The 16,087-nt window shown below is 31.0% G+C and overlaps 1 protein-coding gene across 10 annotated transcripts in view; it reads left to right on the plus strand.

Moving 5' to 3' along the window:
- The window catches only part of MLLT10 (MLLT10 histone lysine methyltransferase DOT1L cofactor), a 221,778-nt gene that overhangs the window by 120,642 nt on the left and 85,049 nt on the right, over positions 1–16,087 (plus strand). For all 10 annotated transcript variants that reach the window (XM_074266892.1, XM_074266889.1, XM_074266886.1 and 7 more), the window contains 2 exons: positions 10,497–10,752; positions 13,333–13,902. In XM_074266892.1, the coding sequence (XP_074122993.1) occupies positions 10,497–10,752; positions 13,333–13,902 (826 nt within the window). The remainder of the gene's footprint in view (positions 1–10,496; positions 10,753–13,332; positions 13,903–16,087) is intronic.

Here is a 16,087-nt window from a genome sequence, read left to right on the forward strand (position 1 = left end):
TTTTTATTCTATTTCTTGATTGCTTAAAACACTTGTCCTCTTCCCCATCTTAGTCCTTTTATTTCATAATCTTTTAATTCTCTTCATTCTTTATTCAGAGATTCTATATCTTCAAAAAAAAAAATATATATATATATATATATATATATATATATATATATATATATATATATATATATATATATAAGAAGGGCTAAAAATTCTCACATGATTATCTTAGAAGTAATAATTAGAAAAAAATTCCACGAATGGATTGCTTTATCTTTTTTCATAATTAATTTTCCTTTATTTAATAATTGTCCCTTCCCCCATGGAGAAGGCCTTCTGACTTTTCTATGATCCATGTGATTTGATTGTGTAGCACACTCTCAGGATCCACTTCCAACTCATAGGTTGGATTCCAAGATAGTGACTGACTACTGCTTTCTTCAGGGCTCTAGGAATCAGTCTTATGAGCTATGAATCCAATTTTCTTAACTCAGCAGTGATGCAATATAGCATTCTCTAGTGTTGGTATTTTGTCTTTAAAAAGGACAATTAGAATTATAACAAGAGTAGGAATTAGAAAGCATTTCCCTCAGGACCAGAGTGTGCCCCCTCTTCCCTTCTTTCCCACAGAGTCCATCTGTGGCACAACTATCAAATATTGTGACAGTGAGGCACACAAAGAGGAATCATGTAAGACTGAGATCTACTTGGTGATTAATTCTAAAAGGTAATTTCTCCCTTTGAAAGGTCTCCACCAAGTTTGTTTCTGATTTGGTGTTGATAATGAACCATTTGTTCTACTAACCAGCTGTGCTCACTTCTGGTGTGACAACTGAGTGTTTTGGCAGTTGAATCAGTCCATTTTAGTATTGAATCAAGTTGGTCACTCTTCAGGATTGCCTTCTTACCAAATTTAGCAGGTGCTATTCTTGGCTCCAGGGATGTCTTCTATAACATCCCCTTCCTAAATGATCCTCTCTTAGCTCTTTTGATGTTCTGAAGCCCCCAAAGTCATAATATATATAGGTAGTCATGTTTCCAATTATTCTTTCACCTAAGAGAAGGCACAGATCTGCCCTGCGATCAGGTCCCTTTAGAATTTATGTGAGAAATAAGGCGATCTTTTCCTCCCTGATTCAGTGTTTGGAGCACTCCTTATTCTAAAGCTATCTGGAAAGGAGTGGGAGAGATTGTCCGTCCTCAGTTTTAGGACCTGGGCCAATATAGAAGACTTTTTGTCCCCATAATACCAACTCCTCATCATTCCTGGTCAAAAATAGGCTCATTAACATCCATCTTGAAAAGTCACCTTGTTATACTGGCATGATACCTTATAACTCCTACAGATAAGACACTGTTTTTAGAGAGGTATGGCCTTCTGTTATGTGAATCATAAGAGAGTCTATGGTCCTGAAGTAGTAGGTGTTAAAAAATTATATTTATCTTTATTTCTTAGTTATGTTTGAGTGTAAGTGAAATTAGTTATTTAGAATTCTCAGCTTTTTTAAATAGTAGAGAAATATATATTTTGGATTTTCCTTTCCTTCATCCAAATTTTGTTTTGGTCTTTTATATTATGTTTGGAAATGTCCAATTCATTTACCTCTTTTTGTTTAGTTTAAGTTGCTAATGCTTCCTTTGTAGTTACTATTGAGAAGGGAAGAGAATAAACATTTGTTACATATATACTGTGTTCTAGGCACTGAGCAAAATGTTGTAGAAATATTAACTCAGTTTAATCCTTACAGCAGCCCTGGGAGGTGGATGCTGTTAAGATCTTCCTTTTATAGTGAGGAAATTGAGGTAGAGTTAAAATGATTTATTCAGTCAGTAAAGCATATATGGGAGACCAGATTGGAACTCCATTCTTCCTCACTCCAGTTCTCCATCCCCTGAAGTACTGCTTTAGGCCAGAAAGTTCCAGAATCCTGAAATGATCACTTAAGGGAAGTAATTAGGAAATTTTTATTTAATTTAATTAATTTATTTGTTTATTGCTGAGGCAATTGGGATTAAATGACTTGCCCAGGGTCACACCGCTAGGAAATATTAAGTGTCTGAGGCTGGATTTGAACTCAAGTCTTTCTGACTTCTGAATTGGTGCTCTATCCACTGTACCACGTAGCTGCCCCTATATGGAAATTTTAATTTGATTAACCAAGAATGAATTGTTTAATATTTTGTCATAGTTTTCATTTGGTGATTGTTTCTCTTCCTTCATGAAGATACCGTTTTGGCATTTCATCAAAATAAAATTGTATAAGCCTCTCTGGGTCTATTTCCAACTTGTATTGAACTAGTAAATTCAGTCCCTATTTAATGACTTGACTGCTTTTCCTATCAGGACTATAATGGTAACCATGAGGTTATAACTTATAATATTCACACTTATTCAGTCCTGATCCAGGATGGTTATAATTGTAACCACTATGTAATAGTTATTAATAGTAACAACAGCATTAATAATAGTGACAGTTAACATATAAGTGCCTTTTGTGTGCCAGGTAATACACAGAGAACATTACGAGCATGATTTCATTTGAGGTAGATACTTTTATTATTTTATAATTTTATATTGGAAAAGCTGAGATACACAGAGGCTAATTTTACCTTGTACAAGGTCACACAACTAGTAAATACTTCAGCCTGGATTTGAACTCTCATTTTCCTAACTTTGCCTAGCATACTACCACTGTACTACCAGTAGTTTGCTCATTCCTAAGGAAAAGACAGGAACAGAGAAATACATAGATGTCCATGTTATATGTAGTATCTAAATATGCTGTAGCATGCATGCATCCTAATTATGGTTTTTCTATATTCAGAACATCAACAAATTCATATTCTTCAAACAAAACTTTCTCAGTGTGGTAAAATATGTACAATCACCCTGAAAACTGAAATTATTTTTAATGAGGTCTGAAAGAATAAGATTCAGGTTGAGTATAAGGTCATACAGCTTATGTAGAGGCATCTTATTCTATTTATTAATTATTTTAATTGTTAAGAAAGTCTTATTCATCGAAGTCTCTGTTTTCTAATTCTGCCTAAATTTTTAATTAAACAGAAAAGTTTCACATGATAACACTTTACATGTTTCAAAAAGCCAAGAATTTTTGTTAAAATAAATGTTCTTATATTCTTTAAGTTATTTTTATGGGACATATACTCAAGGCTCTTTACCATCCTGATTGTTCTCTTGTGGACATTTTCCTAAAATGTCCAGATCTCAACACAACATCCCATATTGGAGTCTGATCAGGGAAGAACACCAGTGACCTTTCACTTCCTTTTACGTGGCAACTGATCCAAGTACTTGGCAACTCGGCCAAGATCATGCTGGCTTTTTTGGTTATCATGCTACATTAGTGACTTGCTGAGCTTGAGAAGTTATATCCCTAGGTCTTGTTCAGGAAATGTGGGTTTAACCTTGTATTTTCCATCCTATCCTTGTGAAATTCATTTTTGGACCAAGTATTAAATCTACAATCCCCCTCCCAATTTTTGTTTCATTGGATTGGTTCCAATATTTTAACTCTCCCCCCCCTTTTTTTGGGGGGGAAATCTTGATTGTATATTAGCTATTTGATTTGATCAGAGTGTTATTAAGTAGTATTTATTAAAGAGAGAGAGAGTGTGAGTGTGTGTGTGTGTGTGTGTGTGTGTGTGTGTGTGTGTGTGTGTGTGTGTGTGTGTGTGTGTGTGTGTGTTTGTGGAGGGTGATCGTTTTTAAAAGGTCTTTAAGAAGAAAAATATTTATTTCTGTTTGGATAGTATTAATTCCTTAAATGTATCCATAATCTTACTGATGTGGCTCTTTTCTCATCTTTAGCACACCACATCATTCTTGGCTTCTCAGCCTATAATTATTGTCCAAAAAGCCTCAAAAGGTGATTTACTCCATTTACATAGATCTTTCTGCCATTCTTTTGATAGTTTGTGATTACCAGGGAAAACCTAATCAGTTATCTCTCTTGTTTCATGACTAGCCCAAATTCTTGGGAGTTGTTTTTCTGCATAATGAGTTTTTAAACCATTTCTTATACACATGCTATTATTGCTAATATGCTATGGCTTTATTGCCACCATATTATGTTTTTACTGTGTCAGCTGAATTTTGTGTTTTCTGAGATGGTAGTTTCTCCTAAATTATAGTCATATAACATCACCAGTGGAATGTTGGTCTTGAAAAAAATTGAATTTTTTTTTTTTTTCTAAACAATTGAGCCATTTAGGATCAATGAAATTAAATATAGCCAATTCTTTCTTTTTGCTCTGGACCTGTATCATTATCCAAATTTAATTCCTCTCCAAGTTGTGTAGTAATTTAGTGTACTATGTAGTATATGTATGTATGTACTATGTAGTGACTTAGTGTACTCTATCCAACTGTGTCATCATTTAGTTAAAATATATTCTTCATTTCTTCCGTGTGGACTGCCATATCTACCTCTTTGGAGTGATTGTGGAATTCTCAGTACATTTATCACATCATAGCCTCTGGAGAAACATTTTATTCAAAAGGAATCTTTCTTCCTTTTGGCTAACCAAGGCTCTTTTACAGTGATTTTGTTACTGAAATTAGTTTAATATTATTCTGAATATATTTTTAAAACTTTATTCAAGGTTAAAATTCTATAAAACTATTTCATCAGAAAAGAATTCTATACTCTAATTTTCAAATAAAAAATAACATTGACAAAATAATCATCTTTAATATTTTCTTTTAAGTTATAATCAATGAGGGGCAGCTAAAGATGGTGCAGTAGAAAGAGCACAGGCTCTCTTGTCAGGATTACCTGAGTTTAAACCTGGCCCCAGACATTTAATCCTCAATAGCCCTGGCCTCACAAGTCACTTAACTTCAATTGCCTTACCCCCAAAGAAAAATATTGTTTTTTACAATCAACTTAAAAATAGTCTGACATTTTTTAATACTGGTGTCTTCTCTCTTTTCCCTCCTTACAATACAAAAATTTCCAATAATCTCTTTTTCTTCTCTTTTCCTATTTTCTTTTTGCAACAATAAATGAGAATGTTTATTAAGAGCATATTTTACTTTTAGGAACTCAGAATAAATGATTTGATTTATTTGCATCTTTTAATTAACTAGAATAAATGGATATTCAAGTTGGCTGCTTTGTTAATCCAGTAGATAAGAGATTGTGCCTGATTTTAACTACCTATTTCCTTGCCCATTTGAATTGAATTCTGAGACTTTCATGATATTTCATTGCTTTTTTACAAGTTGCTGTGTAATTTTGGGATCTAAAAAATCTAAAGAATTACTTTGAAAATATTTCAGTGAATTATTGAATGAAACATTTGGCTATTCTGATTGCTTTATTAGTTCTCAGGTAGGGGAGGTTGGTGTTGAAAGAGTTGGAGACAATTATCTATATTCTTAACTATGAATATTAAGAATGATGTTTCTTCTATTACATTGGAATGTGTTAATGTGTTCTATTTTATTAAATAATAGTGCTAAAAATCACCTCATGTGTAATAACCTAAGATTGATCTTAATAATACACTATAATTTTTCAATGTTAGATATTAAAATGATAAATGTACGACTCTTACCAGATAACTTAATTCTGGATATTTTAAATCCTTTAGAAAAAGATAAATCTTGTATGTAGATTATTTTTATTCACTTAATTTCTTTATGTTATTCTTGAGTTTGCTTTCCCCATTCATGATTTCTAGACTCTGCTTTCCCTTATTTTGTTTTATTTTTGGTTTCATTTTGTTTTTGCTGAGGCAATTGGAGTTAAGCGACTTGCCCAGAGTCATACAATTAGAAGTATTAAGTGTTTGAATCCAGATTTGAACTCACGTTCTCCTGATTCCAGTGAGTGTTCTATCCACTGAGCCATCTAGCTGTCCCTCTTTCTCCTATTTGAAAAAATAAAAACAAAAGATAGTTCTGGGAGAAAATTGTTATTTTATATTTGAGTTAAATTTTTCTCAAAAAAGCGACTTAGTTATATATGACTTTTCTTATTTGAACTTAGGTATTTCAAATGAGATGATATTATAGTGTGCCTGGCATGTAGCAGATGCTATATAAACAGTTATTCTTTTACTCTTTTGTATTTATGTTAAGGGCAGTACCATTTTTCTAATCACCTAGATTTGCAACCTCAATGTCATTTTTGACTTGGAATCTCCATTTATCTAGTCAGTTCCCAAATATTTTAATTTCTACCATGATGGCACCTCTTGTATCCATAAACTCTGTTCACCCACCCAGTAGTCAGTCATCTTAGATCAAGTCTTCAATACCTCCTCTAGAACATTAACCTCTTGATTGGTCTCCCTGGTTGCAAATACCCTTCCCTCTTCTGTCACTTCCCTACTCAGTAAACTCAGTTTTTTACCTTGTACCTCTACAATTAAATATTATCTACTCTGTTTGGCATTTAAAGTTTGTTGATAGCCTGCCCCTTGAACTACCTTTTTAGCCTTATTCTATGTATTACTTCGCTCGACATCCTTTTTGGTCTAGGCCAGAGATTCTCAAACTACCGTGGGCGGCCGGCCAGGTTTTATGGTAAATGGGCTGAGAGGCGAAGACAGAGTATAAGTTTTTATTTTTATTATAGTCCGGCCCTCTAACAATCTGAGGGACAGTGAACTGGCCCCCTATTTAAAAAGTTTGAGGACCACTGGTCTAGGCAGACTGAACTGCTTATTGTTTGTTATACATGATATTCTATTACTATTGCATTGACTATCCTCTGTGACTCAAATGTATTCCCCCTTCTTTTCTAATCCCTACTTTTCCTTCACAATTCTATTCAAATGTTAGCTTCAGCATAAAACCTTTCTACTTCACTGCCCTTGCCCTGAAATGAAATATGTGTGTGTGTGTGTGTGTGTGTGTAATGTTTTTTTATTTCTGGAACATAGCAGGGTACTTAATGGATACTGAATATATTTTTTAAATTGATTACTTGACTTTGCTTGATGAGTTATCATGGTTATTAAGGAAGCCATACTCCATATTTTGAGACCTTTAGTGGAAAAGTACATTTTACATGTGAATCTTATTCCTATATTTTTAAGTAAGCTTAAAACTTTTTGAGAGAGTCATAATAATTCTTTATCTTTACATGTGAATCTTATTCCTATATTTTTAAGTAAGCTTAAAACTTTTTGAGAGAGTCATAATAATTCTTTATCTAATTATGTTTTGTAATATTGAATTAATCATAGAGGTACTTAGGAGTACTATTTGGGAGTACTACTTAATTTTTCTTTTAAATAATGGAATTGGGGCACTATAACCATTTTTTCTTGGCAGGTTCCAGAGGTTGTGATAGCACTGAGATAATGTGTATAAATGCACTATAAACTTTAAAGTGATAGATAAACTTCATCTACTGTTATATTTTGTTTAGACCATAATATTTTTGTTTCCTTTTTATTTCACTTTTCTTTCTCAGAAGTTGCCTTGGTGGTGGTTTTTTGTTTTTTGTTTTGTTTTGTTTTTTGTCTCGGTGTTATTTTTTTTAATAGAAATTTCTGTTATCAGTGGTTTGAGATTTAAACATTGGATTGCATAATCTCCTGGTTTGTAATTTGTATTATGTATATATATTATATGTGATCCTTACTGGAAATTTTTATTTTTTTGTAATAAAAATATCTTTATTTTTGCAATTTTGTATTTTAGCCTTTGTTATTTAATAGTTTCAAGGCTTAAAAATCTTCTAAGAGAGAATATAATCTTTCTTGTTATGGTGATTATTGACTGCTTTCTAAAAAGTGCTAATCTCTTATTAATAGCCATCCTTAAAAAACAAAAAAATATCCATCTTTAAATAATGGAGAAAAATTTTATTCAGTTGAATTTTTTTTTTAAGACATAATGATTCATGAAGAGTTGTTTAAGATAAGATAGACACTTATTTATTAACATATCATTAAAAAAACACATGATAACATGTGCTCAGTGGATAATTTTATTATAAACATTGTAATTGTAGTGTTCAGTTTCACTATGACAGTTATCTCAACTCTATTTTGACATTTTAACCAAGCCTTTTAGATTAAGGCTCTTGGTTATATCTAAAAAGGTAGGGAGTTGTCCTTTTTTTTCATATATGCTCTTTTGGTTCAACAGACTAGACTTGTTTTCTGTATTTATTATAATTTATTTTAATGTGCAGTTATCAGTAGGTAAGAGCAAAAAAATTCTTTTGATGTTATAAACTCAGCAAAGTTATATGAGGCACAATGTAAATTAAGATTCTATTATAACCATGGATTTACTTGAGAATAAGTATTAAGAGTTTTATATTTTGTGTTGGCAATTTTTATATTAGAATCACTTTTATTTAGTCATTTGGCATCACCTATAAATCTAAATTTCTTTGTGTCCCTTGTCTCTATCTCTCTCTTTTTCTGTCTTTTTCTTATTTACTCATAGAAAAAAAATTAAAATTTAAAGTGTATTTTCTCATGGGATGTCTTGAATCCATTATCACTTTAAAGTTTTTCAGAATTAGAAATTTCCCTTTTTTCAGAAAAAAGCTAATTGTGATTAAATTATGGCCATTGAAGTTTGCTTGATATTGTCATTCATGGCTTTCTTTGTATTGCCTTTTCTAACCTAATAAATTTTATAAATAATTTTTGACTGAATTTGTGGTCTTCAGCATATGGGCATTTTTGTATTTAGGTCAATAGATTTTCCATTTAAATTGACCAACCCTAATTTATACGCATATGTAGAAGCTAATATTACATTTCCATTTACAGTACCCCCAGTGAGTTTTTCTCTCCTTCCCTCACTTGACACATGAGTGAAGAGTACCAATGTGTTTATTTTACATGGCTTTTGACCTGCACTGGGTCATATAGGGTCAGATGTGAGTGGGATGGAGAACTTCAGGACCAGCCCAAGCTAATGGAAAAATGGTTGAAAAGTGAGCTGGGGTGGTTTCCAAATTGACCTGCCCAGCATGGAAAAGGTTCGTGTTTCTAAAGTAAGCCATGAAGTTTAACCAATATAAATCCTATTGGTGTGTTAAGTGGTCTTTTACTAAGCTCACATTGAAGCCTCTTGGGCCTGCTTGTGGATTATATAGTTCAGGAGAGTGATCAACGCTGTTTTGTTAGACCTCATTGTGTTTATATTTGAAAAATGGAAGCTAGATGATGAGATTGGGGAAAAAAAATCAGAAAATATTCCCAGTAAATAGTTAATTTTCACCGGAATATGTCCCTTCCTCCCCTTTCTCCTTACTTCCAAACATCAATTTTACTAAAAGCTCTTTGACCATTTTGCTTAGTACAAACCTTAGAGTTCATTGCCCTCTCCTCATTTTTCAACTGTATCTGACAGTTTGTATTGAGTGGTGGGTGTGTGGTGGAGGTGTCAGATTCTAATTTGTATTTTGCAGGTTTTGATTCCTCGTATCACTCTAGATATATCATTATGGTTAAATTTTTTTTTTTCTTACCCTTAGAAGTAATCTTTAAAATTGAGGGGGAAATTATTGGTTTTATACGTGTGTGTGTGTGTGTGTGTGTGTGTGTGTGTGTGTGTGTGTTACGGAGAAATCTACAAAATCTTACATTTGGAGGAATTTTGATTAATGTATACAAATTGCCAATTTAATTTTCTAATTTGGCCTTATTTGTACAGTGTGTAATCATGCAACTTCTAATAAATTCGTTTAAGTAAATGTTTATCTACCCTTTTAAAAAAGTAATAATCTTTATCAATATGTAAACAATAAAATTTGAAGTACAGTAATTCTTAAGAAATACTGCTCTGCAAAATAACTTTTCTTTATTGATTCCCCTCTTACCCACTTAAGCATTGAAATCATTTCCATTTTGAATATTTTAATCTTTCTGTCTTTTAAAACAATCTTCCCCTCTTCCCTGAGTTCTTTAAAACATTCTTGCTTTGTCCTTACTAGATTTTCTTCCTATTATCATGGGCATAGTGATTTTAAAGTAGTTCTCCCTAGTTCTTTGCAGTTGTCCTGCAATTATGTTGAATGCCAAAATTGTTTTATAATTTAGTAATGACGAAAACAGTGTTTTCTTATTGTGGGAAAGAATGCAGTTTTCAGATGTTTCACTGTGCCTTTAGTTTTATTCTTTGTCACTTAATAAATATGATTACTACTGTAATGTGCACTTTCACTGATTGCTGCAATCTAGTGCTCTACTAGTCATATTGTCAGCTCATACTCTAATATGGAGAAACATACATTTGCAATAGCTATATGTATAATCTTAATTCAGTGTTAAGAGTACATTAAATTTTTTTTTTAATGTATATTGTAAACTGATTTGATTTGTAGCACTGAAAATTAACCTTAGGTTATTTTCTTATGTATGTTCTTAAATATGAAGTATTCATTTTTTTAAGGTGACATGCAGTCTGGGGTTTTTTTTTTTTTTTTTTTTTTTTTGGTGGTCTAATTTAGTCCTTTTATTTTTTTCTTTTTTCTTTTACTTTTTTTTTTTAATCCAAATGTTAGACATATACAAGCACTAGCAACAGCTCTATGTCAGGCTCTTTGAAGCGCTTGGAAGATACTGCAGCTCGATTTACAAATGCAAATTTCCAGGAAGTCTCCGCACTTACTTCAAGTGGAAACGATGTGTCAGAGACTAGAGGGTCAGAGAGCAAAGGGAAGAAATCAGCAGGTCACAGCTCAGGTCAGAGGGGAAGAAAGCCTGGTGGTGGAAGGAATCCAGGAACAGCTGTGTCAGCAGCTAGTCCTTTTCAGCAAGGTATTAATTATGGTGCTATAGTTATAACATTGTTTTCTTGTTCATCAAAGTAGTTAAATTTTGCAAAAGATAATTGTTTTTTTAGCTGTGGTTAATGAAAGAAGTTAATTTGGAACATATATAAAAATAATTAAATTTGCTCAACCCAGGTTAATAAATTTTGAAATACAGGGAAAAAATTAATTGTTAGATGATTGGTTTCTTTTATATATTGATGTATATTGAAGTTGAATTGAATTTTTATTGTAAGTGAATTCAAAATAAAATTTGAGATTGGGGTGATAATAGTAAATATGTAGTTTAAGATTTACTTGTTATGTTTTTCTTGGCTCAAACTTATTTAGCAACAGATTTTATATTTCTGTTAATTAAAAGTAATTGCTTTCTTAAACCAATAAATTTTGTTTTTTTCTATTACAACATAGATTTATATTCTTTTGTTATTATAAGTATTTCTTAGGTTTTAAAAACTGTCATTTTCAAAAGACATTTCTTTTTAGACTTTGCAGTCATCTTAACTTTCTTTTGGGTAATTGGACACTTGTTATTACCATTTCATAATTAAACAAAACAAGCACTTTTATAGCTAATGGAGGAAAATTTGTCCTTTAAATTTCTAGGAGATAAAAGCTCATTTTCAGTATTTCTCTAGCATAGTTGTTTATTTCTAGTGAATATGTTAAAAGCTGATTTACTATATTACAGAATATAGGTCAAGTATAGGATTTTTGTCCTGTTTAATTTTTTCTTAAATATTCTGGGGTGTTAAGTACATATATAGAAACAAATATACAGGTATAAATTATTTTAAAATTTTAGCTTTATATATTAAATAGCATTTTTCTTCCTTTAACATTACTTCATTAAAGTAACCAACCTACCATATTTTCAAATTCAGTTCAATTCAACAAACGTTTACATAAAATTCCTTAGTCTTTTATACTATTTGGGGAAAAAAGTAGAATAGTGTATTTTATGCACAGAGTGTTATGTCAGACATGATGATTTTTTAAAAATCATTTTTCATTACTTCTCATTAAAGACATTATTTAAAAAATAACACCAAAGTGGAAGACACTCCAAGAATATACTATATGTTTTGAGTGAATAAAATTGTTGGCTTGTACCAATAGTGTAATTTTGCAATTTAACTTTTGGAAAATAATATAAATCTTATTTAAACTTTTGCATTACATTTATTCACATTTTAAATATGACATAACAGGACTCTCAGATATTCTGTTATAATTAAGACCCAATTTTTCTCTAGCATAATTGTATTTCTTAGTCTATTGTTATTCTTCTGTCTTTGAATTAAATCTTCTTGGAAACCTGTCTTATTGAATTTCACAAACATTAAAGGAATTTTCAAAAAGCCTTTTTCATAGGTGAACACTAGAGATGCTCATGCCGTTTTTAATACAAGAATTTGTGTATTGTCTGTAAATTTTTTTAAATCTTCAATTCTGGTTATCAGAAAATGAAAATTTATTTATATATATGTATATATAAAAGAATGAGCAGGTATATTAGTAGAGACATTATCGAAATATTAGTTGTATTATATGCTTCTAAAATATTCCTTATTTTAATACTATTTAGTTTATACTGTGGTGGATTTTCAATGCCAGATGTAAAAACAAAAAAATGTAAAAGGAAGACAGATGGTGACAGGTCAGGATTGATGACGGAGAACCTCTTTTATAACTGCTAATTAAGTGGCAAAACTGGTTATCCTTAAATCAGTGAGATAATGAAAATTATATAGTATAAGCAGGTTGTTGATATGTATGCTGTTCTACTTAAGTAATTTTAAAATCTTGATCTTAATGGGCATGTTCACCAAAGTATTTGGTGAAGTTAAAAGCAAAATGTTTTCCATGCTCACAAAAATTTTTTTAGAATCCTTAAATTTTAAGAGCAAAGTTTTTACTTTTGAACTTTATAGAAAATCTGTTTTCAAATTACTTATATGTTTCTTGATAAAAATTATTTCAGTAATATAATTTTTCTTCACATGTAAAAATATTGTGTTGTTAAATTTATCACCCTCTTGAAAGTTCTTTTTTATTGTTTGGGTTTCATTTTGAGCTTTGTATTGCTTTGGATAAAACATATTGGTCAAATTTACAAAATGTACATGTTGAATCACAATTTGTCAGTTCACCTCATTTCGAAGAGTATATTTTAACATAAATTAGTCAGAGGAGATGATAAAAATTAGAAATGAGGGTTCCCCCAAAAGGTAGGTTCTTTGATAGAATTTTAAGTCTCATAAAACAGTCTTATAGTCAGTCCCTTGGCATTTAAGACCAAAAAATGTCTTTTTGCCACTATATGTAGTTTTCCTTTAAAGTGTAATAATTTTTAAAAAATGTGATATGTTGAGAAATCTAACATTTTATTCATTATAAAATACTAGTCCTTAGTTTTATGTTAAATTTTTACTCATGCTCTTTTCTTTTTGGCAGATGAAATATTTAAGCTGATTTGATGATGGGATTTTTTTTTTTTTTTTTTTTTTTTTTTTTTTGTATTCAATTTCCTCCCCCTGTCCCCACTCTTGTCTTTTTACTGCAGGAAGTTTTTCAGGAACTCCAAGCAGTGTAAAATCATCTTCTGGAAGTTCTGTCCAGTCTCCCCAGGATTTCTTGAGCTTTACAGAATCAGACCTGCGCAGTGAAAGTTACACTCATTCCCAGCAGTCATCATCAACCAAAGATGTACATAAAACAGAATCTGGAAGCCAGGAAGTGGGGGTGAATAGTTTTAGTTCCTTAATTGGTCTTCCTTCAACGTCAGCAGTTGTTTCACAGCCTAAAAACTTTGAAAACTCACCTGGAGATTTGGGGAATGCCACCCTTTCTACTGCAGGATATAAACGAGTCCAGTGTTCTGGCCTTGAAGAGGAAACTGTAAAAGAAAAGAAGAGAAAAGGAAGTAAACAAAATAAACATGGGCCTGGTCGACCCAAAGGAAACAAAAATCAAGAGAATGTTTCCCATCTTTCTGTTTCGTCTGCTTCTCCAACATCATCTGTAGCATCTGCTGCAGGAAGTATAACAAGCTCTAGTCTTCAGAAATCTCCTACGTTGCTCAGGAATGGAAGTTTACAAAGTCTTAGTGTTGGCTCTTCTCCTGTTGGTTCAGGTACGGATTTATCAATTTTTATTTTCCAAAACATTTCAGTGTGTGTGTGTGTGTGTGTGTGTGAAATTCATATATGTATATATACCTACTTAATCTTTTACTACTTTATATAGTATTCATTATAAACTGGCACTCTAATTTTAGTATTTTTAGAATCAATGAAAGAAAATACTAAAATTTTGAGAATCAGAAAACTCATAAGCAGTTTATAATACAATATGGTTAAGAGTTTTGTTGTCTATACTAATCTTAAATTGTGTCCAGTTCAGAGAGGACCATCATTTGATTAGGTCAGATCTTTTCTTTCCCATCATAATCTTGTATATGATATAATACTTTGAAACTTAATTGAGATTATTCAAAAATTCCTTGCTTAAGATCTGTTAACTTTCTGGAATTCAGATTGAAGTATAGTTATCTCTGTGAATGTTTTGTAATAAAAATAAAGAATAAAGATCATGCAGTTTCCTGAGAATTGGTGTGAGTTTTTAAATGCCTTTACTTTTGAGATCCTTTTCCCTTAACAGTTTAGGTCTACATTTCTTATATATCTGAACTTCAGTATTTAAATCCTATTATTTATTTTGTTAGGACAATTTTGAGTGAGTGGTAAATGAGTTTAAGTTATGAAAGTCATTTGTTATTTGCTTATACTGTCATTTGGTGTTTTAGATTTGTCAGCATTTTTAGTGCTTTTTTAGAATCACATGAATTTTTCCCCAGATTTGTTTTTAAATTATTTAAAATTTTCTACAGGCCATGATTATTTGTATCTTGATTATTGCTTTTCACTTGTGTTTAAACTTTGAAAATTGTGTGGCTTGTTAACATTTCTTTCTTTTCTTTTTTGGGGAAAGAGCAATTGGGAGAATTGTGCTTGGGTTATAGATTTTTGGATGATTAAAGACATGAAAGATTTTTGTTGTATTATAAATTTTTGTTTTTAGGATGTTAATTTTAAAAAAGGCCTGAATTTTGACGAAAGTAGGATTTATGTGATTGTTTTTGTTAATTTATAAAATATCTTATTAGTAGAAACAGTGTGATTTATGAAAACAAAGGAAGGACAGCCATCTGAGAATATTAATTTTTCTATTTTGTAAAGTTGAAATTATACTTAATTTTATAGAAACTTTTAAAATTTATATTGTTTTATTCTTTTAGATTTCATTCAAATATCAAAAAAAAAATCATTATCCAGTATTGTGTGCGATCAATGCAAGCTGAATTTTTGTGGGGTATTTACATCTATACTGAATATGTAAAGCCTTTTTTTTTTTTTTTTCCTTTTTGCTGAGGTAATTGGGGTTAAGTGACTTGCCCAGGATCACACAGCAAGGAAATATTAAGTGTCTGAAATCAAATTTGAATTTAGGTCCTCCTGACTTCATGGCTGGTGCTCTATCCACTGCACCACCTAGCTGCCTTTAAATATGTATAGCTTTGAAATTTTTCTCTCTTTTACAATCATCTGAAATATCCCAAAATTCAATTACTTATGTAACTTAGAATTATCTTATTTTTCAAATTTGTGTATTTGGTGTAGAATTTTCAGAATCAGCAGTTATAAGTTTGATTATTTTTAAAAGTTATTTAATTTATGAATTAGGTTTATAACTTTGTATAGTTTGTAAGTTTTAAATACTGTTTACATTATTTTATATAATACAGAATCATCACAAAAATCATATCTGGCACCTTTAAATTTAATATTTATTATAAATACTTATAGAAATGTGTGTATATATATACATATATACATATCTATGTATACATACATACATATATGTATGCATGCAAGGTTATTTTAAAAATTAGATCATGCTGTGTTTTATTATAAATCTAACACAATACCTAGCTAGTAGATATTCTTTATCCAGTGATCTGTGTCAGGGACTTTTCCAAGGTCATGCAACAACTAGAAGATGTTTGTGTGAAAATGTATCACTCTATTGTTCTTCCCTTTCTCAGCTATTTCTTTTTTTTTTTTTTTTTTAATTCCTTTTTTTTTTATTATAGCTTTTTATTTGTAAGATATATGCATGGGTAATTTTTCAGCAATGACAATTGTAAAACCTTTTGTTCCAATTTTTCCCCTCCTCCCCCTCCTTTTCCCTTGATGGCAAGTTGACCAATACATGTTAAATATCTCAGCTATTTATTGAGGGGGAAAGGGCACTGTCCT

Source organism: Sminthopsis crassicaudata, chromosome 5 (assembly GCF_048593235.1).
Source record: "Sminthopsis crassicaudata isolate SCR6 chromosome 5, ASM4859323v1, whole genome shotgun sequence".
NCBI lineage: Eukaryota > Metazoa > Chordata > Mammalia > Dasyuromorphia > Dasyuridae > Sminthopsis > Sminthopsis crassicaudata.